The sequence below is a fragment of the Crocodylus porosus genome, unplaced genomic scaffold, assembly GCF_001723895.1.
Source record: "Crocodylus porosus isolate Cpor-Errol unplaced genomic scaffold, CroPor_comp1, whole genome shotgun sequence".
NCBI lineage: Eukaryota > Metazoa > Chordata > Crocodylia > Crocodylidae > Crocodylus > Crocodylus porosus.
The window spans coordinates 8,144,157-8,164,772 of record NW_017728911.1 but is presented as its reverse complement, the minus strand read 5'-3'; the positions used below and the strand labels follow the sequence as shown (position 1 = coordinate 8,164,772).

General features: G+C 43.8%; 1 protein-coding gene across 6 annotated transcripts in view; it reads right to left on the bottom strand.

The window, feature by feature from the left end:
* Positions 1 to 20,616, bottom strand: part of HERC1 (HECT and RLD domain containing E3 ubiquitin protein ligase family member 1) — a 163,961-nt gene that overhangs the window by 131,920 nt on the left and 11,425 nt on the right. For all 6 annotated transcript variants that reach the window (XM_019533386.1, XM_019533388.1, XM_019533389.1 and 3 more), the window contains exons 2-4: positions 6,529 to 7,484; positions 3,242 to 3,337; positions 1,955 to 2,149 (exon numbers count right to left, since the gene is read on the bottom strand). In XM_019533386.1, the coding sequence (XP_019388931.1) occupies positions 1,955 to 2,149; positions 3,242 to 3,337; positions 6,529 to 7,458 (1,221 nt within the window). In that variant the 5' untranslated portion in view covers positions 7,459 to 7,484. The remainder of the gene's footprint in view (positions 1 to 1,954; positions 2,150 to 3,241; positions 3,338 to 6,528; positions 7,485 to 20,616) is intronic.

Here is a 20,616-nt window from a genome sequence, read left to right as displayed (position 1 = left end):
AACAAAAAGTAAATACCGTATCCTAAAACAATGAGTTTTTTAAAAAATTGAGTTATAGGTGGCATGTTTTTCTGTATAAAGAAAAAATCAGGGAGAAATCTTACTTCTAAAACCAAGCTTTTCAGATATGGCACAATACATGATTGCTTAAAATAAAATGCATGCAGTTGGAGTCTACCCTCCAAAGTAACAGAAGAACATATCAATTTCAGTGTAAATACTGTATTTAGTTGTAAATCTACATCCTTTGATGATTATATTAACAATGAGAATGCACCCATCTTTAGAAAAAAAACTTAAGTGTAAATGGAAAAGCTCATTAAAGTTACTAATTTAAAAACAGGTTTTTCACTTGATCATCTAAATCACCTTGATTTAAAAATCAACACAACCTGAATAATCCTCCTTTCAAACATCTTTTAATCATGACCTAATGGAGAAAGTTATGTTCTCATTCTCTAGATCAGGTGTGGGCAATTATTTGGACCCACAGGCCACATAGGGAATTTTGAGGAACTCTCATGGGCCAGGTCAGCATTTTCCCACCCCCACAACAGCTCGCCAAAAACTTCTGTATGTGGGAGTGGGATGGGGCCAAGAGTAGGCAGGGCAGGGGGAGAGTGGAGGTGAGAAGTTGGTATGGGCACAGGCAGCAGGTTCAGCCTCCAGCCTGCCCCTCTACCCCAAGGAGGCTCCAATCACCAGCAGGAATTCACTGGCAGTACCTGGTGCTGGTATCGGTGCCTGCCCTGTGCTGCTTCCTGCATCTGGGCCAGGAGCTGGTGTAAACTGCAGGGATGTGTTATAGGTGTGGGGCAGTTTGGGGGAAGGGCGGGACAACAAAGAAATGGCCCTGCCCACAATGACTGGCAGCATCCACTGCTGGGCACTGGGAAAAAGCAGGACTTGGCAGTGGGTGCACTTGCTGCTGCCAGGCTCTTCTGGTTGCAGCAGCAGCCAGAGCCCACACTGGGGCTGCCCTGCAACTACTTCCTGCTGCTACTGCCCCGCATTACCTCCAGGTTGCCCCAGGTCGACATGGTGGTGGGGAGAAGCCACAGGACAGCCCGAGAGTGGGTTCTGGGCAGCCGCAACCAGAAGGGCCTCAGCAGCAATGAACATGCCCACCACTAGGTCCTGCTTTTGTCTGGCACCCAGCGCTAGCTGCCACCTCTCTTTGCTCCCCACCCCCCAACCATTTCCCTAACTGTCCCACACCTACAGCACATCCCCGCAGTTTACACCAGCTCTCGCCTGACGTGCTGGAAGCAGCACTGAACAGGTGCAGACAACAGCTGGCAACTTCCCACTGGGGACTGAGGTGTCCACCCAGGTCCACAGGTGATACTGTTGCATCAGCATGTCAGCTGTGGTCCAGGGCAGTTGCCCCAACCCCCAGCAGGAATCTACAGTCAGCATCCACACCTAATGACAGCACACACCTGGCTCTGCATTCAGCACACAGGGTGGGAGCTTGTGTAAGCCACATATGGGACTGCGTAATGCCTGCCTGCCTGGCACATGCCAACCCAGCCAGCACAACACAGCAGCTGGAGCCATCAGCTCCCCATGGACAAGATCCTATAACTTTGCAACTGCCAAACCATGGGCTGGATACAATCAGTTGGTGAGCCACAGCCAGCCCATACACCATATTTTGCCCATCCCTGCTTTAGATATAGGCGTGTGTAACTTGTTACGAATTTAAAAAATAAATAAATAAAAATCACATTTTCCTATGGAGGCATAAACAATTATGATATTCCAGATAATTTACTCTTTTTAAATATAAGACTTGATACTAATAATCTCAAAAAATCTTTATAGATATATATCTATAGATATAGACGATATATACAAGTTTATCAGGTTTTTGTACTTCAAATAGAATAAGACACTTCCCAGTTAACTCTTACATTACACTACGTACCACTACAAAAAAAATATCACTCACTGTCTGTGCATCAGAAAAACTTGGTGCTAGTTTGGGTTGAAGTATTTTCTCTTGTGTTCCTTCCACCAGTTGGTGGCTGCTATTACTACCCCAAACATATACTTCACAAGTCTCAGAAACAATGGGAGCATCACCCGTTTGTATGCTGTCAGGACTGGCGCATGTTCTAGAGTAGTCGGATGCCATTCGGCAAACCTATTGAAATTAAAAAAAAAAAAAAAAAAAAGATGTCCACAAAGTAGCTAAACTAGAACATAATTAATTCCAATTCATCATACACACTGAGTAATCTTAAATCTATGTTGTAGCAAGGTTAGAGTGCTGCATAGCTGTCATAGTCCAAGAATATACAGGAGGCAAGCGTGATATGTTTTATGGGGAAAGAAGCAGGCACAGGCCAAACTAAGTTCTTCTACACCCAGGGTCAGTAACCTGTGGCCCTCAGGCCAGATGCCACCCACAGAACCTTCAAAGCCAGCACAGGTTCTGACAACATTAGCGAACACTGGCTGTGGGATGCTTTCCCCATGCTGCCAGGGAGACAAGCAGCCACTCTGGCAGGGTCCTACCATTCATCCACCCACCTGTGGCTTGAGGTAGATCATTCCAGCCTGCATACAGAAAAGGTTGCTTACCCCTGTTCTATATGATCAGGTTATCAATTAAACTGTGTTTTCCTTGTTTTGCACCTACTTTGGATAACATCTCTTTGCTCCTACTTTACAGCTATTCTCTATCCTTTAAGTGACTGTTTTCATTTACATAGAGTTAAACACAAGTCACTCCTATTAAGGGTAAGCCTGGGGCTGCTTCTTCCCCAGACCTGAAGAACACTACTTTGTGCCTAAAAGACTGTCAAACATCTCTCCCAACTAAAGAGCTGAGCTATTAAAAACATATCACAAAAAATCCTCAACTAATCTTAAATCTTATATTTTGAATAATTCCACTTCACATTTTCTGAGGTTAACTGGAATGCATGAATGGGTGTCAAAAGACATCTTTCTAGACCCAGTCATCCCATAGATTTGCTCTATTATGATCTTGGTCAAGTTACTTCACTTCACTGTGACTCAGTCTTCCATCTATAAAATGGGGATTTGTTCCCTTCTTTACAGAGTAGGTCTGAGGCTTGATTCAATTATGTTTGTAAAGCAACTGATTATCTCGAGAATGACTGAAAAATTAATAGTTTTGCTTTAAAAAAATACTATTAAGCTAAACAGATATAAAAGTGACAACGCAAAGTGAAATTAGCTTAAATTCTAGGTTCATTTCAAGACACACCTCTTCAAACAAACATAAAGCTGCTTCATAAAGGGAACATAAACCATCAGATGTTCTTGTTGGTTCTCTCCATTGACTTCGATCAGCAGATGATCCCTATAATTTAAAAAAAAATCATTGATATTGTAAAAAAAAAAAAATCAACCCATTTGTCAACAGCACATTTAAACAAAATATGCAATACATTTGCAATAAATTAATTTATTCTGAAAAGTGGTAGAAAAAAATTAAGCTGTTTCTGCTAATAAACTGAATTATTTGGATGATGTTTCTAACAACTAACTACAACATGGAAATAATACTTTGAGACTATACTTTAATTGTTCATTTTTTAAAATTTAGCGATTTAATCCTTAACGGTAAGTTTCCATTTCCCTTAATATGATTTTGAAGTGTGCTTGTGTGTGTTAGAATACTCAAGTTGTAGATTATTCTGTACAAAGCTTTGAAAGTTTTCAAAAATATTTTTAAATTGAAAATTAAAAAACAAGCAAGCGCGCGCGCGCGCGCGCACACACACACACACACACACACACACACACACAAACTTCCTTTCCACAGAAAAATATTTTCCACCAAAAAAGCATCTTGGAAAAAAAAGAAAAATCGCACTGGTTTCAACACAACATTTGTAACACAGTTGAAGATCTGTTAGACAAACAGTAATCAATGAAGCATTTCACAGCACTTGTTTTGATTCAGAGTTTATACAAGTCATTCAATAAAGCACTAGATCTACCTCAGTTCAGTCAACTCAATTTCCTTGAACAAAGTTAAATACAAGCTTCGATACAACTATACTACCAGGATGACCGTGAATGCAGAATAGTTTTTCCATAGGAAATTTGTTGGTTTTATTTTTTATGGGGGGAAAAATCCTTTATGGCTGCTTACAGACATTTTAAAAAAAAGGGTGCTTTACTTTAAATTCCATGTGCCCCCATGCTGAGCCCAGGGCATACCGAGAAAAGGCATTAAGTTAGTTGCACCTGGCTCACTCGACATATGCATAGATCAGGCACTTTAGCAGGGCTTTTTTGGCTCTTATGTAATAGCAGATTGAATCAGCTATTAGATAAAAGTGCCAAAAAGCCCCACTGAAGCACCTGATCTATACAGAACCTGCACAGCCAAGTCAAACTAACAGGCTGCTTCCTCCTGTAATGTCCCTTTTGCAGGGAGGGTTTGTCCACAACTGTCAGCAATCTATATGACCTATTCAGTTAAAAAAAAATTTCCCATTTCTTTAATCTATTTAAAATAGTTTAATAATTTAGGTTGGGAGGGTGCAAGTGGGGATGTTAACCTAGTAGAGTTCTTGGTGACCAGAGACCCAGGTTTTCTGTTTGCTCCTGTGATGGCTGTGGCGGCTTCTGTTCATGCAGGTGGCAGTGGACTGAGTCTGGCCCTGGTGCAGGCTGGAGGGAGGAAGAGGGGATGTCTGTAGCACCTGTGCTGCACCAGGTGGCCTGGTCATAGCTCACCTTCCAACCCAGGCAGTGTCTCCCAGCCACAAAGCCATCCCTGCCTCTAAGAACACAGGTCCTGGTCCCCAGTGGCCTGGCCACGCAGCTCCCCACCAGCCCCAAAGGACCCTCACCCCCTTCCCATGCTGGAGTTCTGTGAGCCTGCATGGGGCTAGGCAGGCCAGGAGGCAGCTGGAAGCCCCCTACAGCAGGGCTGGGGGGGAGAGGAGGGAGTAGGACAGGGAGCAGCAAGTCAGGAGTGAGGGGCATTGACAGGGACAGGGAACTGCAGATTGGAAGCTAGGGACAGCAACATGGCTGGGGGCAGGGGAAAGCTGTGGGTCAGGAATGAGGGGCACCAGCAGGGACAGAGGGCATGTGTGGCTTGGGAGTGAGGTGCAAGACCAGGGGGCTGTGGCTTGGGAGTAAGGGGTAACAGCATGGGCAGGGCACTGGCATACCAGGACTGCTCAGTGCCACAGAGCAGCAGGGGGAAACAGCAGCAGCTGGACCTGCATCCTAATGAGCAAAGGGGGCAGGAGGAGCTCTGATTTTCTACGATTAAAAAAACCCCAAAATCAAGTGTGAAAATATATAGGTATTTAGAACTTATTTTATTATACTGATAGGAAGCCTACCAGTGCCTCAGATTGATTGAAAATTGTAAATATATCAATAAAACATTGTGTTCAACTGATACACATACACACACATGCACATATAGCATTTCATTTCAATCACAGAAAAACGCAGATTTGGGTTTTTTAAATAAGACTCTGGTATTCCTTAAATCAAAGGATTTGGGGTTTTTAAATAGAGAAAACCAAGATCCCTGGTGATGATGCATCCCTCAGGACTTGAATGAGTTAAAAGCAGTAGTTCTCAAAATTTTTAGAATAAAGGCATTCTTTAAAAAACCCAGCTCTGAGCTTTTACTCATTTGTTGACCATGTAAAAATAGAGCAATTCTTTTGCAAAAATCTCAGAAACATCAGGACAGGACAGAAATGTTTTGATGCTTTGGACTCCTATTTAAAATCTCTGGATTCATCTTGCAAATTGCGCGTAGGTGTTTGCACACACAACAATAATATTGTTACAGCATTTATTTCAGTTTGGTTTTATATTGTGTAGCACCATGCACCCTTAAAAGGATCTTGCATCACCCCAGTTCAGAATCACTGGTTTAAAGAATATTCACAAGTGGTAAGGAAGAATCTCTCCCTAGGAAGTGTCAAGACCACAATGAAACAGGATTTTATTACAATTTTCCTGTATGAAGTTCTGAGCAGTAGTGAAATTGATTAGATAACTTTCAGACAGTGAAGAATCCACAGTATTTCAGGCAACAGAGGTTCACATGAATGAGGTGGTAGGTAAAAGGTCATGCTACATAACTCTAAGTACTAAGCAAGTCAAACAGAAAGCAAGCTTCAGAACCAAGTTCTGTACTTTTCGCTATAATTTTGGAATAAAATTATACCTGAAAGGAGGTAACGTGGTTATACAGTATGTCTTTGATATTTTTGTAAACCTATTTGATACCATAAAAAACAGAAGTGGCAATTCCAAAGAGGACAACTGGGGGGTTTTTTTGCTATTTTATTGGGTAAGGAGATCTGGTAAGAAGGAATGAATTTCCAACAGGTTCATTCTAGACATTATCTATGCAATTTCTAACCTCTTCAAAACAACTGTAATACCATTAAAAGCTGCCATACCCCATTCAGTTTAAGGTCAAATTAGAATACGTTTATTTTAATGTGGCTTTACTTGAAGCTGTTAATTAACACATTTCAAATGCAAGTTTTGCATACATACCAAAGATCGTCGCATCTGCATTAATATATTCATGAAGCAATCAAAACTGATCATTCCTTCTTGACTCTGCAGCATTTTGTTTTTCTCCATGGTGTTTACTACAGCTGAAGCACCTAAAGCCATCTCTATCCATTCAAGAAGGTATCTCAGAGAACCACGCTGGGCAGCTAAACCAAGCAGCAATTCAGAAGCTAGCCTACGACCTAAAGTGTCTGCCCCAGAGTTGGGAATTGTTACACCTTTAAGAAACGTTGTTACTTGTGATAAACAATCCAGTCCCATTGGTGGAATCTTACTTTCATTTGCAAGAGATAAAGGTGGCAAAGAGCTCACAACTTCTATTGCAGTGTGGATGACATCATTGCAAAGATTCAGGCCAGGTCCTGATGCAGGCATCATCCAACTTTGTCTCAGTAGTGCAAATAACAAACTTAGTCCAGTCCGAACCCCCATTTCTATGAGAGCATCTGTACTTGACCTGGGACGTTCACTGACAGAATGAACATCTGTTGATCCAGAACTGCTTTCTGGTGAATGCTGTTGCTGTTTCACTTTGCCTTTATCATGATACTTATTAGAAAGTGCATAAAAGACTCGCTGCAACACAAGCAGACGTTTACGAAGTGCTCCAGCAAATGGAGAGTCTGAACACACCATCTTAGCCAGTGCCAGCTGGCTGCTAAGAAGGGCATCCAAGTAGTGGTCCTGTTCATCACTGGATAAGGATTCACGCTCAAAATCTGGCAACTGAGGCCCTTTAAGGCATAGAACCTGTTGGGGCAATGGTACTACTTCCTTATTGCTGACTAATTTAGAATACAAGACAGACACTCCCTCCCTTGTAGCAATGGATTCACTATCTTCTGTGATCCAAGAGCTGTTTAGATGTTCAAGCCATTTCAGCTTCACCGGTGGAACCATAGCTGCCATGTTTGCTTATTCTTCTGCCATTAGTCCTAAAGATCCAAAAATAAAAAGAATAAAAATAGATATATACAAAGTAATTCACATTACTGACACCTCACATTGAAACATCCATTCATAATAAAGGAACTGTTTTCTAATGGTATGTAAAGTCAGGCACTTATTACTGAATTGGTTGCCTGATGTTACACCATTAGAGTTTCTACCAGTTACAACAGATTTCCTACCAGTTACACCAGATGTCAAAATGTTACAGTGTAGAAATACCCACAGAATTCTTGCAGACTAATTCTGATCCTCACTTGAAAGCACACCTCAATGGCTGCCTAACAATATACTGTAAGAAGTTACAATATAAATGTGTACCATCACCTACTTCAGAATCAAAGTACCATATTTAACGAAATTCAAGATGACTCTGAATTTAAGACTACCTCTAATAATTAGATTCTATACATGGAAAATGGAAAACTATTAATAAATTGTATACATGTAAATAATCTAATTACTGGGGAATTGTCTTAAATTCACTTCCCACGCCAAATGCTGCAGCAAGTCAAGCGGTGGCAAGTAGAACGGGAGTCAAGTGGTCCCACCCCTGCCTCTTACAGCCTGCCAGACACCTCCCCAAATCCCTCCTCCTCCCAGTGCCTGCCCCTGCTGTGGGATCTGTACCCTATATGTGTCTGTGCCTCCTGGCACCTGGTTCCATTCACTTGCCTGCTCTCCCCGACCCCACCTGTTCCCCTGCCACTACTTACCCTCCAGCCCTGGCTCCAGCTCACTCTAGCCTGGTGCACAGAGTACATGGCTGCAGCAAAGCCTGGCCTCAATGCTACACAACCAGGCTGGAGCCAAAGCCAGGAGGTAAGTGGCAGTAGGGGGACAGACAGAAACTGCAGTTCTGATTCCAACTCCAACTCAAGGGGCTGGAGTCAGAGACACAGTGGCTGCCTGCTCCCCACATGTACTCAAATCCAAGACAAGGGACTCTACCCCTTTCCCTCCCCCACCCCATGTTAAATGATGGGAAATAAAAAATTACCTTGGATTTAAACAAGCACAGTAACACCATCAATGTAAAAGACAAGACAGCAAAAAGACAGGCAAAGGTTACATGCAGAATCACACAAATACTCTGCATTTGCTTTACAAAAAAAACTTGTGTCTTTCAAGACATGCATATTGCAGAGTAAAAGGAATAAATGATCAGGTGCACAAAAAGTTTTTACATTAATTATCATATAGTCTATCACACACACAATATACCTAACAGAATTATATAACTGTATGCATTTTTCTCAAAACAAGTATTCCGTGATTCTTTAAACTTGGGATAGTACTGAAGCAAAAACCCCCCAGAATAAAACAGTAAATTGGGGTAGCAGTGGCAAACTAAGTATGACACTTGCCAGAGACACCAATTCAGTCTAAAAGTATATCACAACTAAAGGCATAACCCAGCAAAAATCAACAGGCTTAATTTTACTATTGGATACAGTGTCAATGGAAGCAGTAGCTCATTTCTAGAATGGGAATCTTAGCACCTGTAAAGAACAATGGCATAAAGGATACAAATGCTTCAGTGGAGGCTAGCAAAAAGAGCTTGGCATCAAACTTAAGACTTACATATTATATGCATTGTACTTTATTTATCAGTGGGATATTGAGACTCAACAGACCTACTGCATTTATTCTAAGTAAAAAATAAATATCCAAATAATAAATATTAGATATCATTAAGTACTTTCCTTTCTGTACCTTTAGGGAGTTAGATATGGCTAAAAACATCAAAATACTTGTTTTAGGCTACAAAAGGGTAAAACGACTGCCTCAAAGGACTCTTTCCAAAGAAACTACACAATCTTAGTTGTAGCAAGAACACAGTCATATTCATTCTGATTCTGCTCTCTTTTGAGCAAAGAGAGTTAGCTGGATGATCAATTCATCTTTAAGATCTACAGTATGCCAAAATGATTTACTTATCCACCTCCTGTCTGACAAGCAAAGCACAATTATTGGGTAGGGGTCTTTCATTCAGTACAGTGATGCGTGGTATTATTGCTTTTAAGTTGTAGAGGTTTCTTCCTATACAGTTTCTCTCTTACGCAGAGCAGGGCTACAAAACTGTAATTCCATATTAGATCACATTTTTCTTTACATCTGTTTATTTTCACCTGTTAATCTAAACTTCATACATTACTACTTCAAATACAGCTGAACTGCATCTAACAGACAGTCTAATTCAAAATTTAGGTCTTGAAGGGTAAAAAAAAAACCAGGTTTTTAAAATTCATGAATATTTAAAAGACTTACAAACTGACATTTTGTCTAACCCAAAAAATATTTGAAAGACAGTTGGACTTTCATTAGTACTGAACTTACCTGAATAGCAAATAAGCCAGATTATAAAACAACTCCCCCACAATTAGATTCTATATGTGGAAAATGTATTAGTTTGTTATAATTTCCCATGTATAGAATTTAGTTATAGGAGGGCTGCCTTGAATATGTCCCCCTCCCACTACTATAGCAGGGAAAATAAATTGCAGGGAGGGGAATTTGTTCTCTGTTTTCCCCCAACTTTTTCCCCTTCCCCTTCTCTTTACTGTCAGATCCTTCTCTCTCCGAGTATATGGAAATGAGAACCAAATTTGAAAACAATACCCTTGAAATTAAACATGGCTGTAGCAATCTCCACATAGTACGCCTATACTTAGTTAATCAAAAATTGATGCATGTTACCTTTTCTTAAACTGCTGCAAGTTTTAGCACAGGTACTCCATAAACACACTTCTTAAGCAGTACTTTGGCACCTATTTTTAGGTAATGAGAATTCTGCATGATATTAGCCCAAGGAAAAAGCTCATGATTTATCTTATAGTTCAGACAGCTGAGACCCACCAGAGTCAACAGCATTTCAAGCCATGGTGACCCCACAGCTCAGCACTGCTCAATATGTCCATGTACTTTTGTGCCCGAAAGCTTGCAAAAAAAAATTCCAACTATTTAGTTGGTCTAATAAAAGAAATCACATTTACCCAAAAACATTGTCTGCCCATGTCCTTAACCAACATGGCTACAACCAACACCCCCGATTTATTATGTCTAAGCAGGATGAATCCCAAACTGTAGGACACCAGCAGTTACAGAGGTTGAAACTTTAAGCTGTGGTATGTTGTAAGGTAATAAGCAGGGATCCACGTTTTCCATTTGCCGTGGAAAAATGTGGATTTACTCCTTTAACAGAGAAAAATGTGGATTATCTCTTTTAAATGAGAAAAGGTCACAAGCCTTCCCTATTAAAGAAGAAAAAAAAGTGGGAAACCACGGGTTTCTCCTTGCAGGCTGGCAGCTTTCCAGGCAGAAGGGCCCAAGCCATACGTTGGGCAGGGGTATGAGGGAAAGGAGCATATACCATGCTTTGGTTGGGGAGGGGGCCCACAGGCCATGCACTGGGCAGTGGGGATGGAAGCATGGCCCCCACACCCAAGAATTCTGAGCCCACAGCATAGTAGGAGGCTGCAGCAGGGCCAGACCAGTTGTGAGTGTTGCACCACCATGGCTGCCAAGGTGAGGTGCCCCCTGCCTGCCTGGCAGCAGTGGGGCACAACTCCACACTGCCACCACTGCCACACAACACCATGGTAGTGTGGTGCCAGGTCCTGTCCAGTGAGCCATGGAGCCAGTTCCTACCCAGAGCTAGTCCAGCCCCACCGCAGCCCCATTCCCCATTGTGGGTGCAGAAATCTTTGTGCACTGCACCTTCCCCACATGTGGACTCCCTTCCTCACACACTGGAGGGCTGGGAGCAGGTGGCTGTGGGTTCAGGAGTGAGGGGCACTGGCAGGGCTAGGGGGCTCCGGGTTAGGAGTGAGGTGCATTAGCAGGGATGGAGTGCAGTGGCTTCGGAGTGAAGGGCAGGGGCAGGGCACTGGCATATCAGAGCTGCACAGCACCACAAAGCAAGGTAGAGGGGGAGACAGAAACACAGCCACAGCTGAACCTTTTTACCCAGAGAATTAATTTTTACAATAAAAGAATTTGGGATTTTTCAACCAAGAAAACCAGGAACCCAGGCAATAATATTTCACTTAGTGCTCACATGCATGAAGTTGTTCAATTCAGCTATCTTAGAATCCACAAGGAAGAGAATTAAATGTTTTTGCTTGAACTTTCACAAGAGCAAAGCCCATATCAGTAAACAGACTGAGCACCTTGGTTCTCTTAACAGAATGGACACAAAAGCACCAAGCTTAATAAAGTAAAATAAAACCAGAACTGCAAGGCATCTTTCCAGACCCTGCAGAATTGTCTGCATGACAGCCATGATTCAAACAGGATTTTAACAACCAACTGCATGTCCAAACTAGTATCTCAGGAGTAGGAGGTATTTGACAGATTTCTCTTTAACACTTTTCTCCACAGAATAGAAAGCAATAAGGCTAGAACTAACCAGAAATGTCTGACAGCTAGATAAGAGCAGGAAAGCTGCAAGTATTATCTTTGCAAATTGATACTGGAAATAGGTTAGAGGAGGGGTATAAAACTCATTCAGCCCCAGAGGCCAGATAAGGGTCTCTGGACTGGGCTGGGCTGCGGTCTGAATCAGGCCACACCAGAGCCAGCACGCAGGGTCGGTCCGGCAGGGCACTCTGTGCACTGCATACACTGCATTCCCCAAGCCAGCCCCCTTTGCTGCACACAGTACATATTGGCCCTGCTCCAGGGCTTGCGCCACAGGCAGCACACAAGCTGGACCCTGTGCCAGAGACACTGCACACAGACCAGCATAGGACGTGCATTGCATGAGGCACCCTGCCCAACCAGCCCTGCATACTGGCTCCTTGTGTGTGCAAAATCAGCATGCAGCACCAAGTCCAGCCCAGACACAGCAGGCAGCACAAGCCCCAAAGAAGGGCCAGTGTATGTTGCACCCTGCACATGGGCCAGACTCAGTGCTGTGGGTGCTGCATGTGGGCCAGGGGGTTGACACAGGGCATACACCACCAGACTGGACCTGTGCACTGGCTCCACCATGGCCCGATTGGGACCAGCCATGGCACCAGTGCACAGGGCTGATCCAGAACAGACTCTGCATGCATTGTGCACCCCGGACCTACCCCCTGTACTATGTTGAGTGCCTGTGGCGCTGGGTCCAGCCCATGCGCCAGACTGGCTCTGCACATCACATGCAGGGTCAGTCTGAGACCCACGGTCCGTACCATATGGCATCACAGGCTAGATCTGGCCCAAGGACCATACATTTGACACCCCTGGGCTGGAGGACAAACACAGTGACTTCACTTAACTAACAGACTGCCAGCCTTATTCTATAACATCTTCATTTTTCATCAGTGCAGTAGACAATACACAGTAGCAGACAATAAGGCCAAGCTTAACCACTGTTTCAACAATCCAAGCAAGGGGAAGGCAGCCAGGCAAGTGGGAATTTTTTGGGTCAAGTGACATTTCAAGCCTGAGTAATAAAGGTTTCATTTCACCTCCTATTTTCACTCTTCAAAAAGAAAGGAAAATGCAGAACAACAAAGTTTGATGAAGAGATGCACATATTTTTGCATCATTTATCATGTCCTTTTACCAACTGTTCTGTTCTTTCCTTACCCCCTTCTTCTTGCAGTGGACAATTTAATAGCTTATGGCTGTTCTGAAACCAAAGTAAAGGCAAGATTAAAAAAAAATATATAAAAATGAACGAACCTCTCTCATAGTAATGACTAAGTTAATTAAAATGAAGCAAGGGTCCCATAAGCATTGTTCTGAAGTTTAGCCGAGTCCTGATCCGGAGCACAGTCTCGTATCATGACTATGTTTTGCAATCCAAATATGGATTAAAGACCCTTTCTACCAACCTCAGCTTCTTGGAATGAGACATTTATTTTATTCTTCCTTTGCTTGCTACAGTCAGCATGGCTCCTGTTTCTTTTAAGGCTTCAGACTGGAACTCCTCAAGTGCTTAGAACTCACATGGAAGTCTACTATGTAAGAAGGAGTTTTTAAAGTGCTTCTGTTCTTGTAAGTGGCATGTTATTTCAAGGGATTAATAGAAATGCAACAAACTGGTATTTTTATTTTAAAAAATCTCAAAATGGGGTGCATCCTGCTTTATAGAACAGCTTTATTACAATCAACACGTCTCATTGTCTAAAATGAAGTTATTAATCACAAGCCACACAGTAGTAGGCTTTGAATAGTAACTGTTTTTAGTTACTCAAGCCAAGTTCTAATTGATGGCTCAACAAGGGCAACAGCTCTTTACTATACAGGCATACCTCAGAGATATTGTGGGTTCGGTTCCAGACCACCGCAATAAAGCAAATATCGCAATAAAGCAAGTCACACGAATTTTTTGGTTTCCCAGTACATATAAAAGTTATGTTTACACTATACTGTAGTCTATTAAGTGTGCAATAGCATTATGTCTAAAAAAACAATGTACATACCTTAATTAAAAAATACTTCAATGCTAAAAAATGCTAACCATTTAGCCTTCAGCGAGTCGTAATCTTTTTGCATTCACAACTTAGGCCGAAAGCTAGGCGTCTTGCGCCAAGCAGTTAGCCATCTCGGCTTTCAACATACCTTCCTCACTAAGCTTAATCATTTCTAGCTTTTGATTTAAAGTGAGAGACATGCGACTCTTCCTTTCACTTGAACACTTAGAGGCCATTGTAGGGTTATTAATTGGCCTAATTTCAATATTGCTGTGTCTCAGGGAATAGGGAGGCCCGAGGAGATGGAGAGAGACGGGGAAACGGCCAGTCGGTGGAGCAGTCAGAACACACACAACATTTATCGATTAAGTTCACCGTCTTATATGGGCGCAGTTCGTGGCACCCCAAAACAATTACAATAGTAACATCAAAGATCACTGATCACAGATCACCATAACAAATATAATAATAATGAAAAAGTTTGAAATATTGTGAGAATTACCAAAATGTTACACAGAGACATGAAGTGAGCAAATGCTGTTGGAAAAATGGCGCCGATAGACTTGCTCGATGCAGGGTTGCCACAAACCTTCAATTTGTAAAAAACACAATATCTGCGAAGCACAATAAAACGAGGTATGCCTGTATTATGAATTCACAAAGGAATAAAATAAATATTGTATAGTATTTTAAATTAATCAGACAGACTTGGTTTGTTTGGTACTTTGATGCCCCCAATCAAGTACAAGTTTTTCCTAATAAATTTAATTGAAAGAAAAAGAACTTAATGAGAAGCTAGTGAGAAAAAGCAAGCTGCAAGGCTTACTTTTATATTTTGTGATTATGTAATAGATGATCTAAGACACCTTATTATCCCTCAGAAGGTTCACATTCCACAGGCTTTCTTTCTTAACTACTCTACCTCCTGTGGCAATGCCCTGGTTGAAGAAGTCTTCTAAGAACAAATGAGATGTGAAGAAGCTGCCTTTATATCAATTCTGATTTCCTTCAAAACATGTCCAGAGATTATCACCTTTCCCCAAGAGCCTTGTTTTCAGTTCTGATAAGCTTTGCCAAGCTATGCTCAGTTACATCATAGCCATTGTCTTAATGATACTCATCTAAACAATATCTTTAATTACAAGAACAAAAACTTCGTCTTAGGTAAGGTATCAGCTGGGAAACAAATGGAGCAATGCATGTTATACTATTTGCACACAAGGAATAGGTGTCTGCATTTCAAACTAGTTGCATCTTCTATGTGGCAACTAGCACAACTTCTAAACACAGAAAGCACTTCCATAACCCAGCCTGTATGTAACCAGCAACATACACACATTACTACAACCAGACCTTTGTCCACAAGAAGTAGGAACAGTTTTGTTGCCTTCTGGCAAGACAAAACATTCTTGGCCACAGCTACAAAACTGAATAGCTGGGTATTAGGCTGAATCCAACTACCTTCCAGATTGTGGCCTTCTTCAGTAGGCAAGGAATCACTGCCTCTCAAGGAGTGGCAAACTATATAAAATCTATTCCCCTCCACCCTCATGCACACACCCGCCCACCCCCATACCCACACCCACCCGCCATGGCTGTTTCACATTCTTTTAGAACCATTCACCTTTTGGAATTAAGCATGGTGAAAAATCCCTTTAAAAGTTTTGCCAAATTAGATAGCATATCCCATTCCATAAAAATCATGAATCTACCAATTTAAATACGTAAGAATTGACAAATGTTTTATACTTTAACATGAATATTGTTCGGGGGGGGGGGGGCTAGGATTTAACCTGAATGTCTGGTTGAACATTGCTTGGTGGATAGACAGATTTCCAAATGAATTTCCTTTTTTTTACAAAATGGAACTATGAGACACTAGACAAACAAACAGCAAAATCATTCTCCAACATAATTCAGGCTAACTCCATCTTAATAGAGACGGACCTTAAAAGCACAACTTCACCCCATATTTGCTATCATGTGTACCTGCTTAGACATGTAAATAAGAAAGGATTTGTGATGTGACAGCTTTCATCAGACATGGACAAAAGGAGAATAAACAAAGTTCAAAAGTGAAGACCCCTACAGAGAGATGCTGCCCATGGCACGCACAGTCTTCTGTTAAATGAGAAGAAAGGAAACATTCATGAGAACTACCTTGTGCCTCTCTATGCAGGAGTGGAATAGTACTCATGTAATCATATTTGCTCCCAAAATGTAAGGGCCTCCTCCACTGGGTTAAGTTAAAAAACTAACACAAAATAATCTCTCTTCCTCTGCAAAATGATACTCTTCTCTTCCCCTCAAGTAGTTGTAGTTGGGGCAGCTCAACTGTCCAAAGACTTCAACTGTAAGCAAATGACACAGAACTCTCAACATAAGAGACAAGTACCATAAAGACCCATCCTACTTCCCATATCCTCTAGCACAGGCAACTCTGAAGCCTAAGATACCAGAGATAGTTGGTAAATTGCTGTAAGATATTGCTACCTGTGCAAATCTATCCCATTCTCTATACTAATTACAAAGTGTTTAGTACTAAGGGTTTTGATCAACAGGCAGCAGAACGTGTTCTTTAGGTAGTGCAACATAAGTTATTTCAGACATGGGTACTAGAGTAGCAGAACAGGTTCCCTCTGTTTTAAATCTTTACTAGCTGAACTGGTGACAAATCATGGTGACTTCAGCCTCTTAGGGTTGGATCTGGCTAGGCTCCTGTCTCCAACAGACACTGGTAGGACAGGACTCCAAAAGCAAGCAACTGGAGAACTCTCAAGCCCCTGACACATTACATTTAAGACATGATTAACCAGTCTTAAACTGTTACCCCGATGCATATTCATGTAAGTAATGGTGTAATAAAACAAGAAATAAGCCATAAAGTTATTACACAAAAAGTGTGTAATAACTCTGTAGCTGGCTCCTATCATGCCATTAATTGAACGTGGAATATGGTGTGCCCCTGCAGCAGGCTTGGGCCTAGCTGCAGGGGCACACCATATGCCCCCATGGCTAGGAGCCCCCTCAACTGACAGGACTCCCAGCTGTAGTGGCAAAGGGTATGCTCCTGTGGCTGGGAGACCCAACAGTTGATGCGGCTCCCAGAAGCAGGAGCTTGCTACTTGCCAATGAAGGAGGAACCCAGGATTGGGATCCCAGGCTTCCCCTGCACCAGCAATAAGGCTTGATGGGGTCTGATGCTGGATCCCACAGCCACACCTCCTTGCCATGCATGTGTGACACTGCAAGAAACATGATTGTGGGGATCCCCCACAAGAAACCATCATATCTTCATTTCCATGTCTGCCAGGGGCCCATGTGGAAGCATGACTCAAGCCAGACACTAACAGTAACAAACTGACTCACAAACTGAAGCTTCTTCCAAAATCTCCCAGAGTCCTAAGTGGTCTGCATCAATTAAATCCATCATCACCACCCCCAGTTTCCTCTTTTCTGCAGTTAAAGGCAAGATATGAAATACAACCAGCAAGGGTTTTAAGAAAAAAAATGTAATAAGGAGGAAATAAAAAATAATCTACAAGTATGTCCAAAGCAAAAGGAAGACCAAGGAAAGTGTTGGTGCTTTACTAAATGCAAAAGGTACTCTAATAATGGATTATGGGGAGAAGGATGAAGTATTTAATGCCTTTTTTACTTCATTCTTCATAAATGACAAGTGTAGCTGGCAGTAAGCATAAAGGAGAAAATAAGCAGCTTAGAATAGCTGAAGAACAGGGTAGGGCAGGGGTGGGCAATTATTTGGGCTGGAGGGCCACTTAAGACGTTTCAGCGAGCTGTGGTGGGCTGGGGGGGAAAGGCAATTGGTCCTATCTGCCCCGCACGCACCACCAGGGGCACTAAACAGAGCAGATGGGGTCCATGGGGATTAGCCTGGGACCCCTGGGGGCAGGGCATGCACAGTCAGATGAATGGGATGGGTGGGGGGAGGGGGGAAAAGTGGCATCTGGGAGTGGGACAGGCAGATAGGGCTGGGGCGAGAACTGGGATTGTGGGGAGTGACAGTTCAGGGCCAGGGCCAGGGCCTGGGGCAGAAATGTGGTCTGCTCCCTTCATGCCCCTGCAGGCAGAAACAGCGCCTGTCGCAGGGACATTGCGGGGAGCAAGATGCTGCTTCCTACCCAATTGTGGCCCCAACCCATCTGCCTGGTTAAGCACCCCTGCCCGCAGGGATCCCAGGTTGGTGTCCAAGGAGACCCATCCACTGTCCTCTCTACCCAGTACCCCTAGTGGTGGGTGTGGGGCAGACCGGCAGCAGCAGCCAGGCAGAGGGTATGGCCACCACACAACCTCTGTCCCACCATGTGGCCAGCCTTATCTGAGACCTCTTGCCTTTCTGACATTAGTATATTTATAGTTACTTTTTGCTTACTGTTATACAAGCTATTATTTATCTATCTAATTTTAACTGTCAAGTCTTCATTTCTCCAGCTTGTCACAGACTGCTGCACCATGCAGCACAGCTTGGAGAAGAGGTGAACAGCCCCCAGTAATGAAAGAACAGGTTAGGGACTACTCAAAAAGCTAGATGTGCAAAATGACAGTCATAGGCAGTATCTTCCTTATAAACAGCCCAATCTTTTCAGTCTCTTATGTGGAATTGTTTCAAAATCTTTAATCATTTACATTGCCCATTTATACACTCCTCTTTCTGGTACACATTTTTTTTAAGTGTTGTGATAAAAACTGAGCAGAGTTTTCTACTGACCATAGGAAAGCAGGCCTGGATGGGATCTCATGTGGTCAGTATCGTCCCTTACCATCTAACCTGCTCCTGAAAACTTCCAGGAATGGAGATTCCACAGCTTCTCTAGATAATCCATTCCAATGCCTGACCATAATCAGAAAGTTCTTCCTACTCTCCAACCTAGATTTCCTCTGTTGCAGCTTGAGGTCACTGCTCCTAGCTCTATCCCCTACAGCCACTGGGAAAAGTCTTTCTCCATTTTCTATGTAAAAATTCTTCATGTATTTAAAGACTTATCAAATCCCCCTTGGTCCTCTCCAGACCAGGGATGCTTAACCTCCAGCCCATGGGCTAAATGCAGCCTGCAGAGCCATTGTATCTGGCCTACAGGCTCCCCCTGGGTCCAGAAATTTGGTCACAGGGGACCTCTGGCCACTAATATTAACCCTGTCCTCTGCCAAATTCCCAAATCCCAAGTCCCACATGGTGGGTTGGGCCTGCACCATGCCTCCTAACTGCCCCCCCCACCCCCTGAACAGCCAGGCCACGCTCCCTCCCCCGGCTTCTGCATTAAGGCCATGCCCCCTTTCCCCAACAGGGCTAAGCCGGGACTGAGCCACAACCCCTCCCTCCACTGTAGGGTCAGGTCATACCCTTTCTTCCCCAGAGAGCTGGGTCAAGCTCCTATCCCCTACAGGGCCACATTGGGGCCAGCCTATCCCCCAACCTGCCCCAACCATGAGCACCCACCAGATTGGGACCAGTGGCACACAGAGAGACTTGGCACTGCCCAGCCAGCCTCCTAAGGAAAAAGATTTAGCACCGTTGGTCTAGACTAAATCTTAGTTCTTGCAGCCTCTTCTCAAAAATTATATGATGCTGAACCTTCTGTTTTTATGATGGTACAATGCTTCCAAAGTTTTTACTTTATATACTGCACAAATCTAATATATAAAACTAGGGGTGCACCAACAGAGATATTTGGGACCGATACCGATAACCGATTTTTAAGGAAACATATCAGCCCATACTGATCCAATTTCCAAGACCAGACCAGCAGCCTGAAGAGCAGTGTCTAGCTGGTACATCTGTTATGGTGGAAGGAGAAGGGAAAGGGAAGGGGCATGGGGTAGGAGGGGCAGATTGAGGCCCCTGAGGTGAGGGAGGGAGGGAGTGGGGCTGGGGCAGGCACTGCACAGCTAGGTTGGGGTGGGGCACAGGACAGAGCCACACGCAGCTCATCCAGGGGTGGCACAGGGAGGGAGGTGGCTCCTGCCACTGCATACACTCCAGGATGACGTGGTGGGGGGCGGGGGTGGGGGCATGTGCCCCCCACCACCCATCTGCCCAGGGCAAGGCGGCTGCCGCTACAGGCCCAGCAGGGCTCTACCCAGTGGGGGCTGGGCCGAGCTGCACTTGGGGCAGGCAGTGGCAGTGCTGGGAAGCAGCTATGGGTGGGCTGCAATCACCCCAAAATTTGCCGTAGCCCTCCCAACCCCCCTTCCCAGTGCTACCACCACCCGCCCCAAGTGCAGCTCGGCCCAGCCCCTGCCAGGAAGAGCCCTGCGCAGCCCCAGCCCCATGCAGATGTGGAAGCACACAACCCCCCACGCCTTCCTGGGGTGTGCGAAGCAGCATGAGCCCCGCCCCCCACACCACACCTCTGTCCTGCACCCACCCTGCCCATGTTGGGCAGGTTTGCAAAGTTGCAACACTGAATAATCTTTTCAGGTGTTTGCACTGCTTAAAAATAGGGGTGTACCAATAAAGATTTTTTGGACCTGTGCCAATGGCCGATTATTAACAAGCCATATTGGCCAATACCAACCTAATTGTTGATATGCAGCCCAGCAGCTTGGAGAGCAGCGTCCGGCTGGTAAGTCTGTTAGAGGGAAGGAAGGGAGTAGATCGAGGCCCCTGCAGTGAGGGAGTGGGGCTGGGGCAGGCACTTCCCAGCCAGAGCAGGGCACAGAACGGATCTGCAAGAGGCTCATCGGGGCG